The sequence below is a fragment of the Pomacea canaliculata genome, linkage group LG2, assembly GCF_003073045.1.
Source record: "Pomacea canaliculata isolate SZHN2017 linkage group LG2, ASM307304v1, whole genome shotgun sequence".
Lineage (NCBI taxonomy): Eukaryota > Metazoa > Mollusca > Gastropoda > Architaenioglossa > Ampullariidae > Pomacea > Pomacea canaliculata.
The window spans coordinates 34,713,577-34,737,125 of NC_037591.1; the positions used below are offsets into that span (position 1 = coordinate 34,713,577).

At 38.8% G+C, this 23,549-nt stretch overlaps 1 protein-coding gene across 5 annotated transcripts; it reads left to right on the forward strand.

Moving 5' to 3' along the window:
* Positions 1–1,236: 1,236 nt before the first annotated feature.
* On the forward strand, positions 1,237–23,362 carry LOC112556160 (fibroblast growth factor receptor 3-like). Of its 5 annotated transcripts, XM_025224900.1 has the most exons (11): positions 1,242–1,747; positions 10,496–10,693; positions 14,277–14,486; positions 17,019–17,078; positions 18,132–18,298; positions 18,649–18,772; positions 19,074–19,237; positions 19,350–19,485; positions 20,040–20,215; positions 20,475–20,622; positions 22,610–23,362. In XM_025224900.1, the coding sequence occupies exons 3-11, from the start codon at positions 14,330–14,332 to the stop codon at positions 22,654–22,656; spliced, it is 1,179 nt and encodes a 392-aa protein (XP_025080685.1). In that variant the 5' UTR covers positions 1,242–1,747; positions 10,496–10,693; positions 14,277–14,329; the 3' UTR covers positions 22,657–23,362. The 5 variants fall into 5 exon arrangements, with proteins under 5 accessions (XP_025080687.1, XP_025080686.1, XP_025080685.1 ...); XM_025224902.1 differs by lacking the exon at positions 17,019–17,078 and having other exon boundaries at positions 1,237–1,747; XM_025224901.1 differs by lacking the exon at positions 10,496–10,693 and having other exon boundaries at positions 1,238–1,747.
* Positions 23,363–23,549: the final 187 nt, after the last annotated feature.

Genomic DNA, 23,549 nt, shown 5'->3' on the forward strand with positions numbered 1-23,549 from the left:
ATGTCAGCGGAAAAAAATGTCGTCTACAACTGGGCACAATGCCTCGATCAACAGCAACATAGAACAACAATGAAATCGAAGGAGGAAAAAGAGAAAGAATAGCAGGTGGAGAAAAAAGAATAACTGTCTGGTCTTGACCTCGAAAATGACTAGTTTAAAGAGAAAACTATGTCTTGAGCTTCGTGGATTAATAAATTCTTTGAAGAAATGCATAACTACAAAACACTGTTAAAAACTTGACCACCCACAATTTTGAGATTTACCTTCACGCAAACTTTTTTATAAAAAAAACCCCGAGAGGATATGTTATGCCTAAAGCTTGAACTTTCTGTCCGTCAAATTTTCTTGAAATATTGAAAAATGAAATTTCATTGAACATCTCCTGAAGTCGTAAACGTTTTTGACTCCATTGACTACTACTACTACGACGACAACGACGACGACGACGACTACTACTACTAGAAGAAGATAGTGTGGACAGACACGATTTCAGTAAAGTAGTAGGGGGAGGAGCCTTTATAGAATTCATAGCATAGAGTAGAGAGCTTGTAGTCTATTCTAGCTCTAAATGGTAACCAGTGAAGAGAGTAAAGAAGTGGTGTGACATGTTCACATTTGTGAGTCCGGAAAACGAGACGAGCATCTGAGTTCAGGACTTTCTGAAGCTTATCAATAAGGTATGGTGGACAGCCAGTAAAAAGAAAGTTGCAGTAATCTAGTTTAGACAGAACAAATTGGCAGACGAGAATTTTGGTGGTGGAGAGGGACAGAGTATGGCGAATGGAGCTGATCTTTGGGAGCTCATAGTATGCAAAACAACAGATGTGAAAAACATCCTTATCAAGAGACATCTCAGCAGACATTATGGAACATTTTATGGCAAAAGACTTTCGAAAATAAGCATCAATAAATAAAAACCAGGACTGACAGAAAATTATCCCACGCAATCTGTATGTTTCATAATTTATTGGTAGCTATCAGTACTAAGTCAAAGTTTATCAAATTTAAATTTATTATATTTTCATGTACAACTCCCAAACTTTGCGTAAGTTCTAGCTTATAACCGTCAGCTATGCAATTTAGAACACTGGTTTGTCGAAATCACCATAAATTGGCAATGGTACGGCTGAAGGGCAGACGCCAGACAGCGAAAGACGACTATCCTGACGCGCTTCGTTTATACAAAAACCAAAATCAACACGGCTGAAGTCAAGCCGATAGAATAAAAGGAAGAGGGATGGGGAAGCTGGAGCTCTCTTCACCGTTCGCACATTCCGGTAGCCAGAAATCTCAGAATAAATGGAATCAGTCAGTCCGAGCCATCATCGCGCATGACTCTGAGCCAGCTGCTCACACAGGCAGACTCATTTTGCTGCTCATAAACAACGGCGGTCTAGCTCTTGGAGGCACGCACAGCGTGAGATCTCGCCGATTTTGAGAGAAGTTTCTGTTCAAACACCTGGCTGCTGCAGCCCACGCTTGATAGCGCGAGCACACCACATGCGTTCCCATTCGACGGAACTTTCCTGTGATTGCAGAGGTCCTCCCGACAGGGGGAGAAAGAAGAAGGGCTGTCTGGAGAAAAACCAAGCCAAATTATTCGTCTTCTAAAGTGCATACATACCTACGATTTTAACACAGACTATCATGGGTATTTATCGGCTCACCTACCGAACTACAACCACCTTTTTTCGCCAGCTCAACCGTTCCCGCTGACTCAGTTGAAAGCATTCCAATCAGGAGAGAGGTAAGTTGTTATCATATCAGATAGTGATAGAGGAATGTGTTAGTGTTTGCCTTTTCCGTTTTTTTGTCGAGGTATAACGACCAATCTCGAACAAAATTATCACAAAAGAGTGACAAAAGCAAACCAAAGTAGAACCCAGTTCTACATGAGAAAATTCATTTCTTCTGATGGAAGGAGAGCCATCAAGCAATTTTCTCCTGATTTATCTTTTGTTTTATTTTAAATCTTTGAAAAGCAACATCATAGTATGCCTGATCAGAACGCTGAAATACACTAGGAATCAAATACTAAAACTAGACAATTAAGATATGAACAAATAAACGAACACCCAGCAACAACATAAGTAACAAGAAATGTTTGTAAACCATTTAATCATTTAGTATTTAGATTTTATAATGAAACCATCTTGGAGGGATTGGAAGCCAGACGGTACCCTTGACCACGGTCACGGAAATACTGATTGTGCAGAGCAAGTGTAGCGAGTTTGAGAAATCTCTAGTTCATGTGATGAGTGATATCTAGTATATTATCTGCCCATACATCTTTCCTAAATCTGAAAGCGGGTCGTTTGCTTTGACTTTCGTTAAACGACTCCTTGCTGTCTAGGTAAGAAGGAGAGTGACCCTTGTTACAGGCAGGATCAGTACTAGCATCACATCAATCCTGTTGGCTGCGCGTGTCCACACACACATACATCTACATTACTCCCTATGTTCTTCATCTGTATAGGTCAGCGAGTTCTACAAGCTTTTTTTCACAAGCTGGTTTTTAGGCCTGAGAACTAATCAAACAGTAACCTCTTTGGTCATTTGACTTTTATTCCTACTCTTCATGTGCATATACATGAAGGCCAGTTTTCTACATAGTTTAGCGTACACAAAACTTATTAATTATTTAGTAAACAAACTTCAGCACACGACAGCTGTGAGAAGTTTGGCTATCTTGGACTAATGTTTTCGTGTTTTAAGCATGTTTTTACAAACATTGGCATTTCTGATTTATCAGTTTTGTGTTGCGATATTAGTGCACGATCACCCCGAGTGTCACGACATATCGGCATTCCACCATCACCACCATCCTTTTACCATCTCACTGCACCCTTGAAACATCTCTCTGTTTTCACCTGTGTACATCAAGCACTAGGCGGTATTCATCGAAGTAACGTTCGAATGGTGCAGAAACCACTGCTCCCTATCTCACTCACTCCCAGTTTGACGCTAGATTTGTAAGACAAACAATTATTAAAATATTGGCAGTACACACGAAATCATCTGACAGTATCTACTGTTATTATCTATGTAAAAGAGTTCTTCAGAAGTTTTTGAGAAAAACTTGTTTGAAAAAAAAAGTGTTGCAGTTGGCACTAGAATGGATGTAGAACGTGAGCAGATTCCTCCAAGGTAAGGTCAGACTGTCTTGAGTGACTATCACAACATGAACTTCACACACATGAATACGTAAGCCCTGCAATAATAAACACATAAACTCTAAATCTCCACATCTGCACCCTTATACAAATACACACTCAGAGGCATGCTTATACATTCACATGCTAAAGAGAGTGCGCATACTTATGAGGACACTCTCTCACACTCAACTTTCTAATGGCCAAGATCGCATTGTTGATACAAGTTGATACAATCTGTGGATATTGTCCTATCAGCCCGTTTTAGTTCAGAAGATGGTAAAGAAAGCAATCTTATTTCCCCAGATGAGCTTCATTTGCATTTTTAAAAAGAAACTGTGCATGTCGCTAATAAAGATGTTCAAACGCTAACTTTGCTTGTGTCATATACTTACAATCGTACACAGAGATATACAAGTAAACTAAAATGCTGTATTTGCCGCAACGCCAATGAACTAAGAACTGCAAGACACAACAATGTTTGGAAAAATACATCCACACATTCACACTAAGCGTCATCTGGCAGATAAATACAAGCTTCTTTTAGCACGAGCCTCCCTCGCAAATAGACCAAATAACCGAATAACCGAGAACAGCAGGAAGTTTCTACACAGCCAGTGCATTTAGTATGACTATCGAGAATACATTAATCATTTCAGGCTATTTTTTCTCGCGGTGTAGACTTTTTTCTTGGTTTCGATTTCATTCCTGCGAGAATACTTGCTTTCGTGCTTCAAAAGGGAGCAACTGACATACACAATGAACAACATCCCGCTGGTTTGTTAATTCTAAAAATCATCGAGAAAGCAGAAGCTTAATGATTACAGCACAGGGTCGTGCATCAGCAGCACTCTTCCTTCGTATCACTTCACCCGTGCTCCTCACGCAAGCTACTTTGTACACCTTCACAGGCTGTTATTCTCATGCAGACTGTTGTGAGCTGCTTCACCCCATGATCCTCATGCCCTTAGTAGAGTACGTGTGACAAGACTGTTATATGAATTATTCTAAGATACACAAGAGAACTTCATTACATAATGATGCTTTAACCATCTTAGCAAGATAGGCCACGATCGTGGATTTGTCGGGAAGCATGGGGAAGGTGATTTTCATTACTTCTATTGCAAAATTCAAGGTTTCTTTTATCAAAAAATCGTATAAGTTTCTTGGTCTAATGTTTACCTCAGAGCAGCAATAATAAAAAAACAAAAACAAACTTCCCCTTCTGTCATCTTAACAGTCATGAGTCAGGAAGATAGATGAGATTCAAACTGATCTTACTCTTTACGAGATTCTAAGCAGTTTTATTTGCCTTTACAATACCTTTCAAGGTTCAGGAACCCAAGTTCATTTATGTGAAGGTGTGAGTAAACAAGAGCGAGAGAAAGAGAAATGAAAGAAAGAATAAACAGAAATATTGCCGGTTGTGCACAGTATAGATAACTACTGAAGGTTTTTTTTAAGTCTCCTTGTGAAAACCGCATATTTTGGGTCCACCCATATTTCTAATCAACGGCCTTTCACCGTAGACAGCTCCGTGATGATAAATAGTCTTCCAGATCAGTCAGCTAGCCCCGAAATGGTTACCAGACTCGAACGAAAACAGAAGTAATAAAAATAGTAATGTAGCTGACGTAGGCACCAAAACGCATCTACAGTGAGTCTACAACTGTTTTTTCCGTTCTTATTATGTTTGTGTGTTTTTCTTTTCTTTTTAGTATGCACTTTGAGCCTGCCTTTACTAGTGGGAAAAAAGCGCCCTGCGAATTCCACTCATTATTATTGACACGAAAGCAGTTCACGTACGAACGACGTACTTCTGTTTCATTTACTTGAAATATGTTTACTTTATTCATTCAGTACTAGCATTTGTTTCTAAAAGTTTGATAAATAATTTTACTACTGATCTAGCATTATAACGTAAGTTATATAAACATATTTGAATCCACTGTTCTTCATTTTTGATAACTTTCAACTTTTCTTGCTGTTTTGCTTTATGTGATAAATATAAACCATATACAGAGAATCCAAGTATGATGACATCTATACAATTCAACTGTTCAAATGTCAAAGTTATTTTTATGCGACAATATCATAAAGAGACGCTGCAGTCTTTACATCAAAACAAGTACCATAAAAAGATCCAATATAATAAAATAAATCACCATGGGCTTAATAGTCTGGTAATAGCGCTTGGGGTGAGATGGGGGAATCTAAGGAGTGAAGCATCACATCATGCTATTTGTTTGGTCTAGGAACTACAAAGTACAAGACAGACTAGAAATATGATTTCATATAGGAACTACAAAACACTAGACAGACTGGCTATACGTGATTTAATCTGCATTTTCTGCTGCTATTTCTCACCCTCTTTACAGAGTCACACGCACCCACCCAACCACCCACACCTATACACAGAAATAGAAGTAGAGAAAAAAAAAACCCACATATCTACACATTACTGATAATAAGTACATTTAGTTAAACAATAATGCAGAGTTATTCTCATAGCAACACTTTCATTATTCCCTTTTCCCAGGCCACGCAAAAGCTAAATATAGCTTTCCCTACTTTATCCGTGATTATTGTCTAAAATCATGACACCAGATGCAACGGCAGTCACTTTTGTCTGCTAGGTTTTTCTCCAAGTCTTTCTGGCCATAAGGAAGGAAAATATGTTCATATCACTAAGCTATACTTGCAGGTTTGGCACTGTTCCCATCTATCTCTGGTAGCTGCTTTAAGTATACATCCCATCCCACGTTGTTTCCTCCTCATCATGTGCCAAAATGCAAGGAGGGTTGGGGGGGCTGACGAGGATGGAGGAGCAGGGATAGTTTTATTCATTTTTACCTCATGCCGTCTGTGGCACGTAGCACGAATAGACGAAGATGCATAGATGTCTGTCTCTTCGGCCCCAACCCTCCGGTCCTGTTCAGAACAACCAGATAGGTTAAGTGCTTGCCGCATGCTCACTGGTGAATCTGCATGTCTGTCATTTGTCGCAAATCTTTGTTGGCTCACGTGACAGGAGTCAGCTATCTGTTGTAGATTGTGGCATGTGCTTTTTACGAATTTTTATCTAAGTACAATATTAATCAGTCTTAGAGAAGATGGTAGAAGAATTAAAATCTCACCTGAATATCAAGCTTCATTAGCAGCAGAACCGAAATCACTATTTTATTTTTTGAAGTAAAAGGAACGATGCGTTTGGATCAAGAAATATAGGTCCTGCCTGCTGTGCATGTATTCATTAGCCAGTTAGAGTGCGCGGTAAAAGATGAAAAGGTTAAGATGGCATCGGTAAAAAGAAGGAAGTGAAACTATATAAAACTATATAGATGTGGTCGGCGTTGGGCGCCTTACTTATGGTTACTATGCCAAAGGCTAACGCGTCCAGCTTCACGCAGTGGCAGATGCAACTATTAGTCATAGTAACATAAGAAGCAAGATAGAAGTACATGCTCTGTATGGTGCAAAACGATAAAGCCAGCAACCTCAGATGAACTTGATAAAAGAATGTCGATGAAAACCTTTTCCCTAATTATCTACTTACAGAAATAACTTGTTTCTGTGTAAGCGTTTGAAACGAGAACATTTATTACCACTCAACACACTGAGATTTCGCCTGTTTTGGACAATAGCAAGAGAAGTTTTAACGATAGAAAATAGCAACAAGCATCTTTCAGTCATCAGCTTCGTCAATTGCTCATACACATCTATATCCGCTGTGGGCCCTCGGTATCCAAGGGAAGGTTTACTTCTAGAATTCCCAGACGATACCAAAAAATCGCGGCTGATCAATCCGCTATATAAATAAGTGAAATGCTTGCACATAACCTACGCATTTTCTCTCCTAAATCCTCTCAAGATTATTTTATGTTACCTGATATGCTGCAAATAGTTGTTATATTTCACTGTTTCGGAACCAATAGCAAAACATTCTGTACAGAGATAGCCAGCGTTGAATTAACAACATTGTACACATCAGCTGGAGAGTATTTGTAGTTTAGTGGATATACACATACAGTCAAATCTCCCTACTATGCCACCTACCGGGACCGAGCAAAAGTGGCATAGTAGCGAGAGTGGCATAATACGGAGGGTTCGTAAAAACGGCTTTATTTGCTCAAGTTACCCGTCAGTCCAAAGCTCTCAAGAATAGTCGGCTGGCGCTAGCTGTCTCCTCTCATTCTCCCCCTCACCTCTTCATCCTCCACCCCTCCCAACCACATCCGTACACCTGCATCCTGTCGCTAGTTGACCCCCTCCCGCTCTCCCTCTGTCACGTGACTGTCACCCGGCCAGCGACCTACCCCCATCGCCACCCTCCACCCTCCCTGTGTGCGTGCTAGGTTCCATCCCACCTAACTGCAATGTCCCACACTACCATAGAGTATAATAATCGAGCACTGCGCGGAATTTCACATCTTGTGCCTTTTAACAATCACAAAAAAGTGGCATAGTAGCGAGAGTAGGGGTGGCATAGTAAATTTTTTTTTACATTGAATTTATAGTCGGGACCGAGCAAAAGTGGCATAATACCGAGAGTGGCATAGTATCGGGGTGGCATAGTAGGGAGATTTTACTGTATATATATATTCAGGAGCGCATATATACTCATTGCACTAGAAACAAGAAGAAGAATATATACTCATAGATATATGTTTTAATATCAATTTACTAGTATAAGTATACGCATTTGTGTGTTTGTGTGTGTGTGCGCGCGTGAGTGTGTGTGAATGCATGTATATCGTCAAACACACGCATAATCTTATACTGTACATTTAAAGAGAGAAAACCTTCTTAATAATGAATTGGTGGTTTGGCGCACATATATAGTCTTAAGTATAATCACCCCATTTACTAAATCCTCATGCCTGATTAATTTTAGCACCGATTTTAAGCTGCCAACTTTCATTTTTTGGTCCTTTAAAGTAGAAGAGGTCGAACCACCTGAACGTGTACTACAAGACAAGAAAAAAAAAGTTTTTTTCACGGTAATCTTGGGCAATATTCGGAGCCAAAATCATTTGAATCTCGGCCAGCTATTTATAAAGTGACAAGTTAACATTTGAATCTGATTTGCTTGAAAGGTAAGCTTGATAATGGCTAAATCCCAGACAGCGCTTCTGCAACTTAAATCTGGTAAATGGGTTTGCTCAGGGGTTGCAGGTAAATCAGCACATCACCGAGGAGCATACTGGAGCAATAAACATACCAAAAACGAAAGCAGTTTTAAACAGCATTTTCAAACCTGGCAGAGAGCTCCATGCACTTGAACAAAAGAAATGTATGATGAAAGACAACAGAGTTGCAAATAGCAAATATCTGGGTGGGGTGGGGCAGGGGAATCTGTATGAGAAAGGAGGTGGTCACAAGCTGCAATAGAGGTCGGTCTTATGGCCACACTTGAAAGTCACGAACGTGGTACCCGTGCTAAGCGATGAGGGCAAGGGAAGCGGTGACCACATTAAAATCGACGCAAAGCAAACTTTCTTAAAGATTTTGACGCCAGTGACATCGAGTGACATAGTTTCCAAAAACAAGTACAATAAACAATTTGCAGTGTGACTTCCTATTCTCCACGCGAAAGAGGGATGGGCGAGGGGGACTATGTTATTATTTGTTCTCATTAGCATTACCTAACCTCTGGTTTGATGGTTCGCATTGGCATCAGCACAAAACTGTTTTGCGTAGTTTGACCAAATCATTTTATAAGCTATTTACTTTTCGAAATAATCATCAATTATTTTAGCGTTACATATTTTCCATTCAATTTATTCTTTATGAGTTTCCTCGTAAGTCCTCTATGTGGCATGAAGAAGCACTGGGAGTAAATATTCTATTTATCTCTTATTAATCATCTTTGTTTATTTGTTTATTTATTTATTGCTAGAGTAGTGTGACTTTTTCTAGCTTTGTGTTTCCGGATGTAAAAATAAAAAGAAGTACGACCGATCTGGTGGACAGGTGAACGATGTTGTTTTTTTTTTTTTTTTACGCGAGAGAAAGATGGCCTCCGATTTTGAAACTGAATAAAAGTTTATTAGTAGTTAGCGAGTGGTCATTAAGAGTTAAGCGTAAATCCAAACAGACTTCGACAGGAGAAAATGAAAGGATTCGTGGAATTATGGAAAAGGTATTTCTGAAAGAGGTAGGTTTTGAAACCTTGAACGCAGTAACTTCAAAAAGATGACGCCGATGTGATGTCTGATGTACCCGAAGGGTCCTTAATAAAAACTTGATGACTAAAAAATGTGAACATGCAATGTGCTACACTGTCATCATGCATACACCAAAGAGGATACCCTTTGCTTACACTAAAATACTTATGAGCGGTATGCTCAGAAGACTCGATCAAGATAGACACAAAAGAAAAAAGCCGCTTCTGATTGCTGATTTTGAGGATAATATACATAATTAATTTTGATAAGTGGTTAATATATCTAATAATGACGATTGATATTCATTTAGGTTAGGCGCAGACGTTCTTAAAAACAATGTTTAGATCGCTGCATGTAAGGCTGTCTTAGAAGGTTTGTTTGCATTTACTGAGCGAACAGGACGAAATTCGTATAGAGACCACTCATCAAGCCAGACATCTCGCCGACAGCCGAAATCTGGCCCACGACCTATGTGGATGCACGCGAGTCGCACTTCTTTGTCTGCTCGACGTTAGATTGTGGTTGTCAAGACTAGATTGCAGGTGGTAAAGAACTTGCACCTGTAATGCTTCCGAGTGCTTCCTCGTCTCTCTCAGGAAGATAGGAATGGAGTCACATAGCACCGGCGCCCCGAGGCTCCCCACATTCTGCATTCTGACCTAAGTAGTGCACTCTACCCATGATCATTAAAGTCTAGCTCTTTTAAGATAGGAACCATACACATGTGAAAAGTTCTTTCGCTAACAACATCGTCCTAGCAGAAGGTTTATGTAGATTTCATAGTGCATTCGATTATTGTTATAGCGAAAAAGACACGCAAAACACCAAGTGCAAAACATATGGCACTGAAGATGTTAACTGCACAACCAATGTTTTCCGGACTAAGCATACTTACTTTACAGCCAACGTTCCCAGACTAACCTTTCTTACAGGTCTATACGTCTAACAGTAGAAATGTCGACAGCAGGTTAGTTACGCTTTAGTCATGTTAAAACGACACGGGGGAAAAATTGTAGTATTAATCATCTTCCCTTGTCTGCTTTTCCTTGCACACATTTACCATCCGCATAACTTACAAAGCACACCGATCTTTACAACCCACATCCTCTGTACAGCAATTCTAATTTTGATTCTTCCGGGTGAAGCCTTAGCCTTGCATGGCTGTTCTGATTGCAGGCAGCAAAAGGTCCAATGGTTCTCGGAAGTCATCATTACCGCCTGCGTTTAGGAAATTTTGATTGCTTGAAGGCGCGTGGTTCAGTTAGGTGCAGACGAGCATATGGTGTGCCGGGACTGAGGGACCTGTATTTGAAGGCCAACATCACGAGAAGGGAAAAAGGAGTGGTTGGTGTTGTAAAACGCTATCAGTGAAAAGTAAGTTGCGTTCTATGTGTACATGTCGGGGTGGGGATGGAGAGAGAGTAAAAAGGGGTGATTATAAACAAACACACTGACACGTGCTAACATCATAACAACTATTCTTGCGATTGCTTAGGTCTTATGATTTCTTATGTCACGGAACACTGATCTAGAAACGTCGGTTGAGGAATTCGGCACAAGTTTTACTCTAGGCACGAAGCTGAGATAACCCAGAGCGCTAATGTTAATCGTGTTAGCGGGATTTCAGCTTTTGGCCTCACAATACGTAGGTCACGCTGCAGCCAGGGAGTGTGGAGTGCGAATCCACTCAGTTCGCGGCAGTAGGCTCCCCGGGCTTGCCGATAAAACTCTTTTTCCTTTCGATCTGTTACCTTGCCGCTTTTGCTTGATGCGTGTACCTTAGACAACTTAGACTTTATGCTCTATCAGTTAAAGCATATCACAAATCTTTATCATCCGCCTGTTGAAACGAGGAATGATAATGACAGCCTGCAGATGCTTACCAGGAAAATACCAAATGGTGAAATCAGTTTTATCAAAGGTTCCAAAAACTAAATTTCAGACACGCGCGAGAGTGCGAAAAAGTAAGAGAGAACAAAAGAGAAAGAGAGTAAAATAGAGAACGAGAGGGAAAGAGGAGAGAGAGAGTGTGTGTTGGATGGGAGACAGTGGAGGAAATGCGTGCATGTTTCTGTACTTTGTGCATACAGGCATACAGTAATCTTTCTGGTACGTGCATGGAAATGCTGTGAACATGGATCTGTGCAACACTCTATTATATGGGTTACCATGACAACCTCTTTGATGTTTTACTCCATACAGGTTTTTTTTCTCGCGATAAAAAAAAAAAGGATGAACTTTATCTTGAGCTGAAACTTTTCTTTTTGTTGTGGGCGTCTAGTAGGGGTTAAGAATATTAGATTTCAGAGCTATAAATACGCAGATGCCAGCTTAATTGCACTTGAAAGAGATAGAATGTATATCGTCTAGTTTTTTTGATATCTCGAGCTTCGTCTTCTGTCCCTCATTAGTATATTTAGTGCTATTAAAAGAACTGAAACCTATCATGCCAGCAACTCTTGCCTGTACACAACACTACGCCTCTCTCTCTTCTATCATACACATACGCGTGCACGTGCGTGGACACAAGTATTGACGTAAACACGTGTGAATGTAGATAATCTAATAAGTGCTTAACAAATAAGGAACGAAAAAGAAGAACGAAGTAACAAAGGAACGAATGAAAGAAGAAAAAGAGACTGAAGGAAAAACAGAATGAAGCATAGGAAGAAAGGAAATATGTCGTGCATCGAGTAAAATACTTATTATCACCGTTTTAAATTGTTTCAGTCAGTTAGCGCTTTTTTGTTAAGCTTATAGAACATTTAAAATAAATCAGTTTCTCGCAAAAGTATTGCTTTATGTTGCACCTAACGGCAAAACTATACATTGAAAGTGGTGCCTGTGCACGCAGTAGTGTTCACGTGAATATTTTCTTTCTCTCACCCAGTCTTGCCTCTCTACTTCTAGATGAATGCAATATCTTTGTGAACAAGTGCATTACACAGCCTCTCGAGAGGCTGTCCCGTGCTAGACCACTCCAACTTAGTTATTTACATGATAAGCACCAAGAAAGAAACATATTTTTTCAATCTGCAGTTGTAGACATTATTCAAAATCAGTAAATCAGTAGCATTAAAAATTCGTGTCCTTTTCTTTAAGGTTTCCCACTTAAAGCTTTTTCATCCTCTTTAAGTTTTTCTCGAATTGTGTCGAACTGTAAACATTAACAGCTTTTACGGCCGGAACTGCCACGTTACTATATCCGTCTTTTTCAGAATTAAGAATCATAAGAAAATAGTGGGCCATCTGCTCTGCTAAATAAACGAATAGTTTCTTGCATACATTGACCTAATCTATATTTTGCCTTCTCTAAACACATTTCCAAGAAAAGGTGCGTACAGCCATCACGGCAACAGCTTCTGGGATCTGTCTGCAGGGACGCATCCAGCATCAAGTAGGGGAACGAGAAACTAATCTTTCGCTCTTCCTACTGGTCCAGGCATGCAGCAAGGATCCTGCAGCGGAAATTCAAATTCCTGCGACTGCTTTTCTTGGTGTTTTTGGACAATGCAGATAAACACTCCTCATGGGTTCCGCTTCAGTCGTGATTACTTGAAGCCGGCAATCCTGAAGTGCGTCTACACGAGTTTTACGGCACAAGTGCCTGTCCGGGTCACGTAAAGCAAGGAAAAACTCTACAACAACAGAGATGAGAAAACCTGCAATTTTTCTAAGCGTACTGTCGCATTCTTTCACACACAAGCCAGGTGAAAGAACTTGCAGCCATGACGGCGTTAAGCTCCTGAGAGATGTGTTCACGTTAATGTTCGTAAAAAGATATGCATGAAAAGTCTTTTTTTTCAACACATTTGAAAAGACAAATAAATGAGAGTTTTTTTTTTTTTAAAGTTCCATGTTTGTTGATCTGATGTATAGGACCCTCAGCCTTTTCGCATTTTGACGCGCTATTTTCTACGCATTGTAAATAAGTGCAAAATTTACTTTCGTTAGTGGATTTTGGAGAAAATAATTTGTATGACGAGATTTTTTTTAAGTGAACATAATATGCGAAATGTGTATAAAATGTACTGGATTGTTAGTAAAACAGTTGTCAGCAGACTTGTGCGTCTGCATGAAAAGGAGTGTGTTGGCAAGAATTTGTGCATTTCACTGCTAATGAGTGGTACTGTGAGCGTACACTTCTGACCTGTTTATAATTTAGGCCGCGATCGTATCTACGAGGTCACCACGGGGGCAATAGCTAATTACGGCCTGCATGTAACACGTATTCCGTATGTCAGAAGTGTTCTACTAATTAGCTGTGGCAGTCCTTGGCAGACATTGCAGTGTCAAACTACTGCTGTCAATGAAGCCAAGAGTTTTCCTTATTTCTCAAAGACTGCCCAGTACTTTATTAAATATATTTCCATCGGCTTAATCAGCTTTTGAATGCACAGAAATACTCCCTTAACAGAGATTGGTTTCTAATCATTAGCAGCTGCTATTTCCCGTCCCTTCCACAGTTAAACTGATGGGGATTTTCAGACCCCCCAGTTGAACTTTTAAAAAAATATATTTAGAATTCTAATTAAATTATTGACTTCTTTCAGAGTTACTATCCAAGTACATGTTAATATTATCGTGGTCTTGATTCGCGATGATTTAATTATTACCACAGTATTTGTTATACACGTAAAGCTGTCTGAATGATTGATAAGAAATGAAAAAATATCAGCTTTCATACTTTTGATTTATTATAAAAGGCTTTACATTACGAGACTGTTTGCCTAAAATCTATGTTAAGTTTTAAGAGCTCCCGTGCTAAACTATTTACTTATCAAATTTTCTTTACGTGAATTTCCTCTGCTACCTACTCAGCAGCAAAGAAACCGAAATTCAAAACTTGAAAAGTGGTCTGCACGAGTTTATTTCCTATTCCTAACTCAAGAAAAAGTGCATGCTCAAAATACGCAAAATGGTGTTAATTTATTTATATCATCAACTTTTGTTGCAGGAGAGAAACGAAACCCCCAATGCTGTGAAGAACCGATATCTGCTGAAAACAAAATGAGGTCTGCCTCCCCATCCATGATACTGCTGATTCTGTGCCTTCTAGTGATACCTGCCGTACCCATTGCGGACAGACAGGAATGTCAGAGGAAAAAGAGCGGCAAAAAATGCGAGCGGAAGGAGAAAAAAGAGAATGCGGCGCCCCTTTTAGCAAGTGAAGTCATGTCCTTTTTCTCCTTCCTTCTCTATTTATCTTTTTCCTTTCTTTCTTCCCTTCTTTCCAATTTCAGAGAGATAGAAAATAAAAGGCGTTTTTACTAGTCCTGCGATGAAAATAACAAACAAATAAAAACTCCGAATAAAACTGTAAATAGAAATAAAATAAATTTTTCATAGGTACGTGCCACTTTATAACTCTGACTTGTAAATATACAAGGGTGAGTCATCTGTGCCCCCTTTTATCATGACAAAATGACACCGGATACGGACATAATAGCACCAAACCTTCACGAAATTGTCTGAAATTCGATTCTTCGAGAAAGAAATGCCGACGGTAAAATTTTAATATAACCACTCACTCCTCTGTGATTATAGCATCAATAAAATACCACTGCGTTCCACATCAAACTTTTTTATATAAAAAGAATAGCAAAAGTATCCTGCATTCCCCGGAAAATGTTCTCTCGCCTTATAGGCTGTCAGCACACGGAACAGATCAAAGGGGATAGGGGTGGGACTCGGAGAACGACACCACCGACTGTTTATGACAATTTATTTCCCAAGTGGAATAAAGATTCTGTCTTAGCGAGTCATAAGCATGCATCAAGTACCAACACACACCCCCCAAATGAGCAGAGATGGACTGGAATAGTTATTGCTTAGTCACATTTCGCGGCTAATGAATAGGATTGCTTCAAGGAAAAACAAACTGGAGAGAAAACCTATGTGTGCTCGTCGTAAATGCCACAAGAACCGCGAATGGGCTCTTAAGATATGCCACATTTCCATAAAAGTCTCATAGTGTAGTCACTGCTAACTTTCTTCAAGATTGGTAGTGTGTTTGCGATCCAGCTCAGCTCACTGGAGATTGTCGTTTCAAGATGTTTAACGAAGTTGGCCTGTTCGACAGACTTGTCATTAATGACAATAGGCAAAAAGGTAAAAAGTGAAACATTCCTTTGCCTCAAATCAATCACAAGATGGTTTTTTTAATATTTAGGCCGAAGTCGTTACTAGCACACCTGTCAAACTCTCTCTGGACTTCACCCCGGTAAGCCGTTTCCTCAGTTCCAGAAATAAGACCTGAAATATTTGTGTCATCATAGAATTTGACGGCATGGATGGGCGGATCTGCCGAAGCTTACTTGTTTGTAAACAAAGCGAATAGAAAATGGTAGAGAATACAACCCTGATGAGCACAAGTATTCAATGTTCTGGAGGCAGATGCCTTACTGCTGAGCCTAACAATCTGAGGAGGTTTAGCAGAAAACCAAGTACCATGCGATAGATAATTAGGGTCACAGGAAGGAAGTTATTCAATTGTATAGTTGTATAGCTTTAGAACTGGGGAAACCACTAATGACTTACAGCAAGATCATCTGCTGCAACGAGCTGTTGAAAATGAACGTAAATACGAGTGTCAGCTGATCATCAATATTTCAGAGTGGATGTTGAAACATGGTCTGGAGCAAAAGCATTCCTGGGATTTTGTTGATAGAAAGAGCACCTCATTTCTTCCTTATGAATTGGCGGCGAGAGGGGCTGAGCATCATCAATCAGGAGGAATCCAGGCATGAAGATCTTCTCATCAACCTGCTGTAGAACACATCTAACTTATCAGCCAGGTTACAGAGATCGTCCTGAGTAGTATGAACCTTTTGCTTGTAGCCACTCACCTGTGGCCTAACTTCAGGCACGTTGTTGTAACAGAGCTGCTCCTCGATCTTCTATTTATAGGTCTCCTTGGTACTGCGGTGGAGATCGGCCTTGGCTTGTTTGTATCTGGCCACATCCCACTGTGAAAAATCACATTTTTTTCAGTAAGATTTTACTTGACTGTGCAATCGAACCAAGGCTTAATTTTGACATTTACACGATAAGTCCTAGAATGTACTCAAGTCTCGCAAAAAAGTAGTATAGTCTGCAAAAGTATACTCATTAAGGATACCACAAGCACGCATAAACACGCTTCAGTCAGTTGCTTCCAGGCAACTCTGAAGAACTTACACCGAATCACGAGACCAACTCATAACACGTTTAACAGCTTTAAGTCGTTGTCGGTAAGTTGGAGTGAGTATTACCATTGTATGATTGGAGTCCCCCAGAGGTGTCTTAGAAGTGAAGAGGTAGACCTGCTTAAACGTCGTGAGGCAGCGGTCAAGAATCTTCTTATCGCAATCTACCTGTTGATTATACAGCTTCGTGCGGTGTGATTAAAAGATGCTGTGGATCAAAACATCATCCTGGGCACGAAAGGAGTGTTCCTGCCAATATTGTTTACATCAAGGTGTCATAAACTGCTTTTTTTTTATAACATAACAAAGAAACAGCATTTTGGGTGTTCTTAGTAAAAGTAAGATTACCTACTTTCATAGCTGAAGTAGTTCATATTTCTAACTGTTTTTTTTTTTTTTTTTTTTTACATCACACGGACACAACAGTAAATCCTTAAGGGACAACAAAAATATATTATTTATATGATAAAAATACTCCTTCGGCGAAACTAGTACGGCGTTTTCTTCTTCAGATTTAGCACAGGCAGATGACAATAAGACAGGAGACGAAGGCAAAGCAAGAGGAAAAGTAGGTAGGAATTATTTTGATCCTCCCACCTTTCCACCTCTCTCTGCTTCCTTCTATCTTCTCTAACTCTCAACCCTATACACAAACAGTTTTTCACATACTCTTACCACCAGCATGATGTACGACCACAGTTCCTTGTCCTTTCTCAACCTCTCTCCTCTCTCTTCCTTCCATTCTGAGTCTCTCAAATAAATCAGACTCGTATATGCAAATTAAAATAGCACGTTACAAAAATATGTAGCTTTCCACCGATCTAAAACTGCACCTTTTCAGTTTTGTTAACTAGGAATACTAAACTTGAATTTTAAGTTTTTATAGTCTATAAACAGTCTATTGTCTATGAACAACTAAAAGGAAAAAACCTTACCTCTAGTAAACATAGACATGCGGAAAAGAAAGTGGCAGGGAAAATGGTAGATGCGACCCAGATTCTGGAGAGAAAGGTGGGGAGGCAAGAGAAGAGAGAAAGAAAAAAAGAGAGAGAAAAGAAGATAGACCAGAGAGACAGAGACGTGCCGATGCTTTTTAATTCTAGTTTAGCCAAAAGATCAAGGAGAAATATTTCAGATCAATCCTAAATGTCTTTTATCTTATATTAGCTAATAGCCAACGTTTTATAAGAGATATCAGACGTTGTTAAAGTGTTAATGCTAAAATCAGATGAAAAAATATGGGGATCGCTAAACAAATAGCAGTAATTCATGGAAAGGTAAGCGAAATTTTACATTTTTGAACGCAAGATCGCCTTCATATGCTCATACATATATTTGTGTTCTCATGCAAATACATTCAGCTACACGTCTGCACATAGTCATACAGACCCACCTATATGCACGCACACTAATATACACAGTGGGGTCCATGTACATCTTCATAAGGGAAAGACAGCTAAGAGATGAGCTACACTCTGTACTTTCAACGTGTAATTTTAAAAAGTCATATTAGGATGCGAAATAACCGAGGACACAATTTATCTTTTCGCTACTCGCTTAATAAAAATACAAATCAAGCAGTTATTTGATCCTATATTTTGTTTACTGTTTTGTCTGATATAAAGGATCAGCCCATGGCCCCAAATGGACTAGTGGTCCGCCAAAAGACACACTTCTTATTCAACGAGAAGGATCTAAAGCGATCTTCAAATGTAGGGCAAATGGTAATCCACGGCCAAGTGTCAAATGGATGAAGGATGGACAAACTGTGAGAGCAGAGAAAAACCAACAGGCAAGCATTTGATCGCAGAGACTACATTATGCATTGTTTCACTGAATTTTTGACTACTCTGACCCTATTTGGTCATATACAGATGGAAATAGAGTTACTCCAGAGCAGGGTTTCTTTTGCAAGCCTACACATAATTTTTTTTTGTGTTGTTGTTTTTACTTTGCTTACTCGCGTAAATTTACTTGTGGCTTTCTAGTTAATCTGTATAGTTCGCTCCAACAAGGGTTTCAGATATGAATAAAAACCATTTTAGACAATAAAACATTTGTTTTTCTCTTTTATCTTTGATATATTAAAATTTTATTTTCATTTTTTTTATAATGTTAAGTCTTCTCTTCTTGTTTTCGCAGTATCGCAAAAGCAAGTGGAAACTACAGATTAATTCTGTAACTAAAGTGGACAGCGGTAACTACACTTGCATCATTACAAACCCTTCCGGCCAGCTAAAGTGGACATATACACTAAGAGTGCTAGGTAAATCCCTCAAAACTTTTAGTAGGTTAAGGCAGGGTATAAATTTTAATTTTTATGGACGAGTTTGCTTTGAAACGCTCTTTTTGAATCATTAAGATATCATGAAAAGAAATTTTTAATTCCAGCAGACGTGACACATTAAACCAATTTTCAAAAGTATACACTAGATAAAAACTGTTAAAGCTTTTAAATAAATAATATAAATGATTTAATTTTAAAATCACCTGCCTTGTAAATAATAATGTATTTGACGCAAATGTCAATAGCACCTGTGTAACATAACATCCCTTTTTTTCCACAGAGAACCAACCTATATCAGAGATTAATATCATCGAACGACCAAAAAATCAGACAGCACATGTTGGCGACACAGTAGTCTTTATGTGTCGGTCTGACACATGGCCTGCCCCAACCGTGCACTGGACCAGAAAATCTAAAAGCAAACTAGTAGTTGAAATAATACCGGTAACAGATCGTTTTCTTCCTTCATTTCTAAACAGTCTGCAAAATGCTAGTTTCAAGATATGTATATCTTATCAACCTAAATGCTGTGCATTATTCCATTTGCACATTTCAGATGGAAAACAATTCTCTAGCTGAGGTGTTAGTTCTACACAACGTCACCAAAGCTGATGCTGGAGACTACACGTGCTACATTGGAAATGAACTCACCAGCCTCCAGTTGTCGGCTACCCTCACAGTAATTGAAGAAGGTAGATTGTTCAAGTCAGACAAATACATGTTTGTGAAATAGAAACTATACTGATATGCATACAGATAAAACACATATTGATTTGATTTCTTTAAGCGGTCTGCTACTCAATAAGGTGTGTGAACGTGTGATTCTGTGTGCGTGTGAGACAAGACAGACGGACGAACAAAGCGGTGGCAAGACAGTATCAATAGACAGATAACCAGTTTCTAAAGCCTTTCGCAACAAAGAAATATGTTGAATATAAAAAAACTGGTGTTTTCACAATGCGCACACGTACTCCTTTTTGTACTGCTAGTGTTTCGCAAGTACTAGGAATTCTCATTATCTCTAACAGCCAATTGCCGCTGGCGAAAGATTTCTTAACAAACTGTCTGTGATAGTAAACTTGGATGTGGGTCATAATTATTGCTGCAAAATTTTTTGCGTTATCTTTCGCGTTTTTATATCTTTATGTATATTTTAACTATTACTTCTTCACATTTAACTATTTACCAATAATTTTGCCGTTATCGATTTGTAATCAACGATTTGAAAGTATTGCTTTTTTTATAGGAGAAAGCCTACCATTTGAACCAAGATGTTCACTTCATATAAGACGCCAGATCTTGGTGGACAATACATTTGGATGCCAGACAAAAGAGCCGGTTGAAATAACATACTGTATGGGCTCATGTGGTCGTAGTTATTTCATCCCGACTATGGTTACTACCGATGACACTGATATGCAGGTAAACTGTTGAAAGTGAAAACTACAGCTCCTATATGCAACTTAACCAATTACTAGAATAATTTTTAGAATGACAAGAAAATTTATTATTGGGGTAGATTACATTATATAAATTATTCGTAACTGTCATTTCATTCAGTATTCGAAATTATCTTCCGAAGGTTAAAATAGATACACTTATAATTAATGGTATTTTCACATAACAATGAAAAAATGTAGCAAGACTGGCAGTAACTAAAATTATTTCTTTCTTTGTGCAGGCAAATCATCTAAATCAGACATGCAAATGCTGCGTAGGACTGGTGGAGGGAATTCGAATAGTACAGCTGAAGTGTCCATTTGGAGAACAAAAACGTGGCTTTTTCACTCTACTTAGAGATTGTGAATGCCAAAGTTGCAGACTTGAAGGTCCTCTTTTTCGTTCTATTTCGTTATGAAGTAATTGTTTCTTTGTGAATCTGAAATTTACTTCTTCCTATCTGGTTGAAAAAAATGTGTTACGCTTGATGCTTTTTTCGTTGTTTCCCTGAGAAGAAAGAATTTTCTACTCTCGTCCACCACTCTCGCTCAACCCGAAAGAAGAATAAAGAGAATGAAGGAACGGAAAAGTATAGTAAGATATAACAGCTAGATCTAAATGACAATCTTCTAGTGTAACAGTTGTAAGAAGTAATCGACTTTCAAAAGTACTTTTTCGTTAAACCATAAAAAGAATAACCACAAAAAGAGATTATAGTTCATAGATCACCTGCCATTCTGTTGTTTAGTCAATACACCATTCCCATCGTACCCAGAATCCAGCTGAAATCTTGTTTGGATTTCCGTCCTTAAAAAAAATATCATTGGAAAATCCAGCAACTGTCAGTTCCTTCTGAGGCCTTTCGTCTAACAAAGGATATAGCAGAGGATGCAAGGAATCTGTTCTTTTCCACGGTTTCTGTAAAACGTGACGACTCGAAATATGCAGACGACAATTTCGAATCGTGTCACCAAGCGCATGCGCAAAAACGATATTCATGGATGACCAAAGTGCCCACATTAACCCATAATTAACTTTTCGGCCTGTACCTACAAAACTTCAAGGAAAAATGAATGCGGCGCTAAGAAAAGATTTAGTTATGGCTGAATAAGACTGCTACAATTTTCTTTGACGCCAAAAGACACGTATCTCTCAGATCTCTTGAGGGCATCTACTGTTTGATTTGTACATAATTCGCTCCAAGCTTTTGTTTTATGAATTATTTATGGGTTATGCTGTAGCTATGTTAATGTTAGTTATATTCGATCTTAAAACTTAGACTGTATAACGACTCTTTTCCTTAACCCTGCTGCATCTTCCATAAAACACCGGGACAGAGCTAGAGCCCCAAATCATCTTACCTATACATAGACTTTGTGTTCTTGTGTTTTTACACTGAAGTAACGTGCTTTTAAAACTCACTATTATTATTAGAAGTGAGTGTGTGTGCCCATGCACATAATATCTTAATACATGGGTAAAGACTTTCTAATGGGGGAACAGCCAACGATGATAGATGCAAGCCTCTGGTATAGTTGACTGATTTTGTTGACACTTGATGATAAAATGAATTTGGCATCTTTTTTGAAATACTTTGGCGTGCATCTTAACCAAGCATATCGTTTCAGTCTCATGCCAACTCTGTTGTGTATCATCCCTGGAACTTCGGAGAATTGCTTGTATTCGTTCTTATTGCTCTGTTGCAGCTAGACTTGTATCTTCCAGTAGCGATGTCCCAGCTTATTTAAAATCGGTACTAGTAACCCTCATCCCCTCCACCCTCACCCCACCCCAACAAAAAAGGGACAAACCCAAATTGTCCTCTTGCAGAGTCCAAAGTAATCATGGTACGAGCATGTCCAACTTGTGCCCAAAGACATGAACTGGCTTCCAGTCTACTATCATATTCATCTCTCTCTCCCCCCCCCCCACCTTTTTCTTAAAATCATTTTGATGGCTTCCCCAATATCCGTCAGTTTTTTGTTGTCTGCTGCAGAAAAACTGAGTAATCTCAAATCTTTCGGTCCCCATTCTTTCGGAGTATCTGGAACTAACTTCCCACTGAACTGAGAAATGCTCCTATGGTTACAAGTTCTAAATCCAAACTGAAAACGTGCAATTTTTTCATTTGGCTTTTCTTTCATACTCTTAAAGCCACAGAAAGGTTGTCTGTCTTGTGTTTGAAATGTTTGGAAAGCCTGGCTTTGGCTAGGATACTGCGCTATAAAATCTCACACCATTATTATTCTTACTTAACGTTTGTGTTTACTAGGTGGGTGTGTATCATGCTTATATGTGCATTGAGCTCTAGTGGGAATAACGCTTTGCTAAAGTGGTTATTATCAAGTTATTTACACCTATCTCTTTACATTCCAGGTGAATTTAGCAGAAAGACTGAAGACAATGTTTCACTTCCGCCATAATGTGCCCTGCGATCTATCCTACACCAGATGCCAGAATTATTATTGGAAGAGAACTGTAAAATGTCATGATTTGTATGCCATGAAAAAATCTTTTTGAGAACAACGCATGATTAGTAATAAATTAATTCACCCTTAAAGGTCTTGTCTACATACCAAATTTTTACAGATGTTGCTGTAATATCTTATGGGTTTTAACTGTGAAGGAATACATTTTCAATGGTTAAGTGCTTTAATCAGGGTGTAAATACTTTTGAAGTGAAAGACCTGATAAAATTTATAATGGCAGATGCAGGAAAATTGTAACTGACAATATAGCTTCAACACACTGCAAAGGACAATATGATGATGTCCAACCACAGACATCATCATATTAGTGGTTTATGGATAGTGCTGTTAGTATACAGCATATAACCTCAATGTATAGTGAAAAAAAGTGTTCCAGAAATTATAAAACTAGTTGGACCATGTGTGGTGTCTTGTAGTCATTTATCCAATTTCTCTATAAATGAGAAACAGTCTTTAGCTCAACAAGCTAGTTCTTTATGAAAGTGTTGTTTTGGAATCTGTGTTCCTGTAAAAAAAGAACTCTACAACAAACTGAATAGTCAAAAAAATTTCTCTTGCATCAAATCCCAGGATCCTGAAGAATGTTTCAGCTATTCTATGAGAATTACAAACATGATTGAAAGACAGATTTTGCCCCTGCTAACCCGGTGTAATGTCTGTGATTGCGCATGCTTTCAGTGCCTAGTTTGCTTATCTATCTTCAGTGTCATGATTGTGCAGTGTACAGTACCCAGACTTCAACAATTTACAGTGTACAGCTATGCAACAGATTATAAGTAGAAAGTAATTATAGGATTGGACTTTTTCTCTGGAAGGAAGTGCAACAC

What these genes read in the sequence shown, in the direction of transcription:
- LOC112556160 (XM_025224901.1), top strand. Translation starts at nt 14,330, where the DNA reads ATGAGGTCTGCCTCCCCATCCATGATACTGCTGATTCTGTGCCTTCTA. An exon ending in CCTCACAGTAATTGAAGAAG is followed by an intron (nt 19,486 to 20,039) that starts GTAGATTGTTCA and finishes CTTTTTTTATAG; the next exon opens with GAGAAAGCCTACCATTTGAA. An exon ending in CCGATGACACTGATATGCAG is followed by an intron (nt 20,216 to 20,474) that starts GTAAACTGTTGA and finishes TTCTTTGTGCAG; the next exon opens with GCAAATCATCTAAATCAGAC.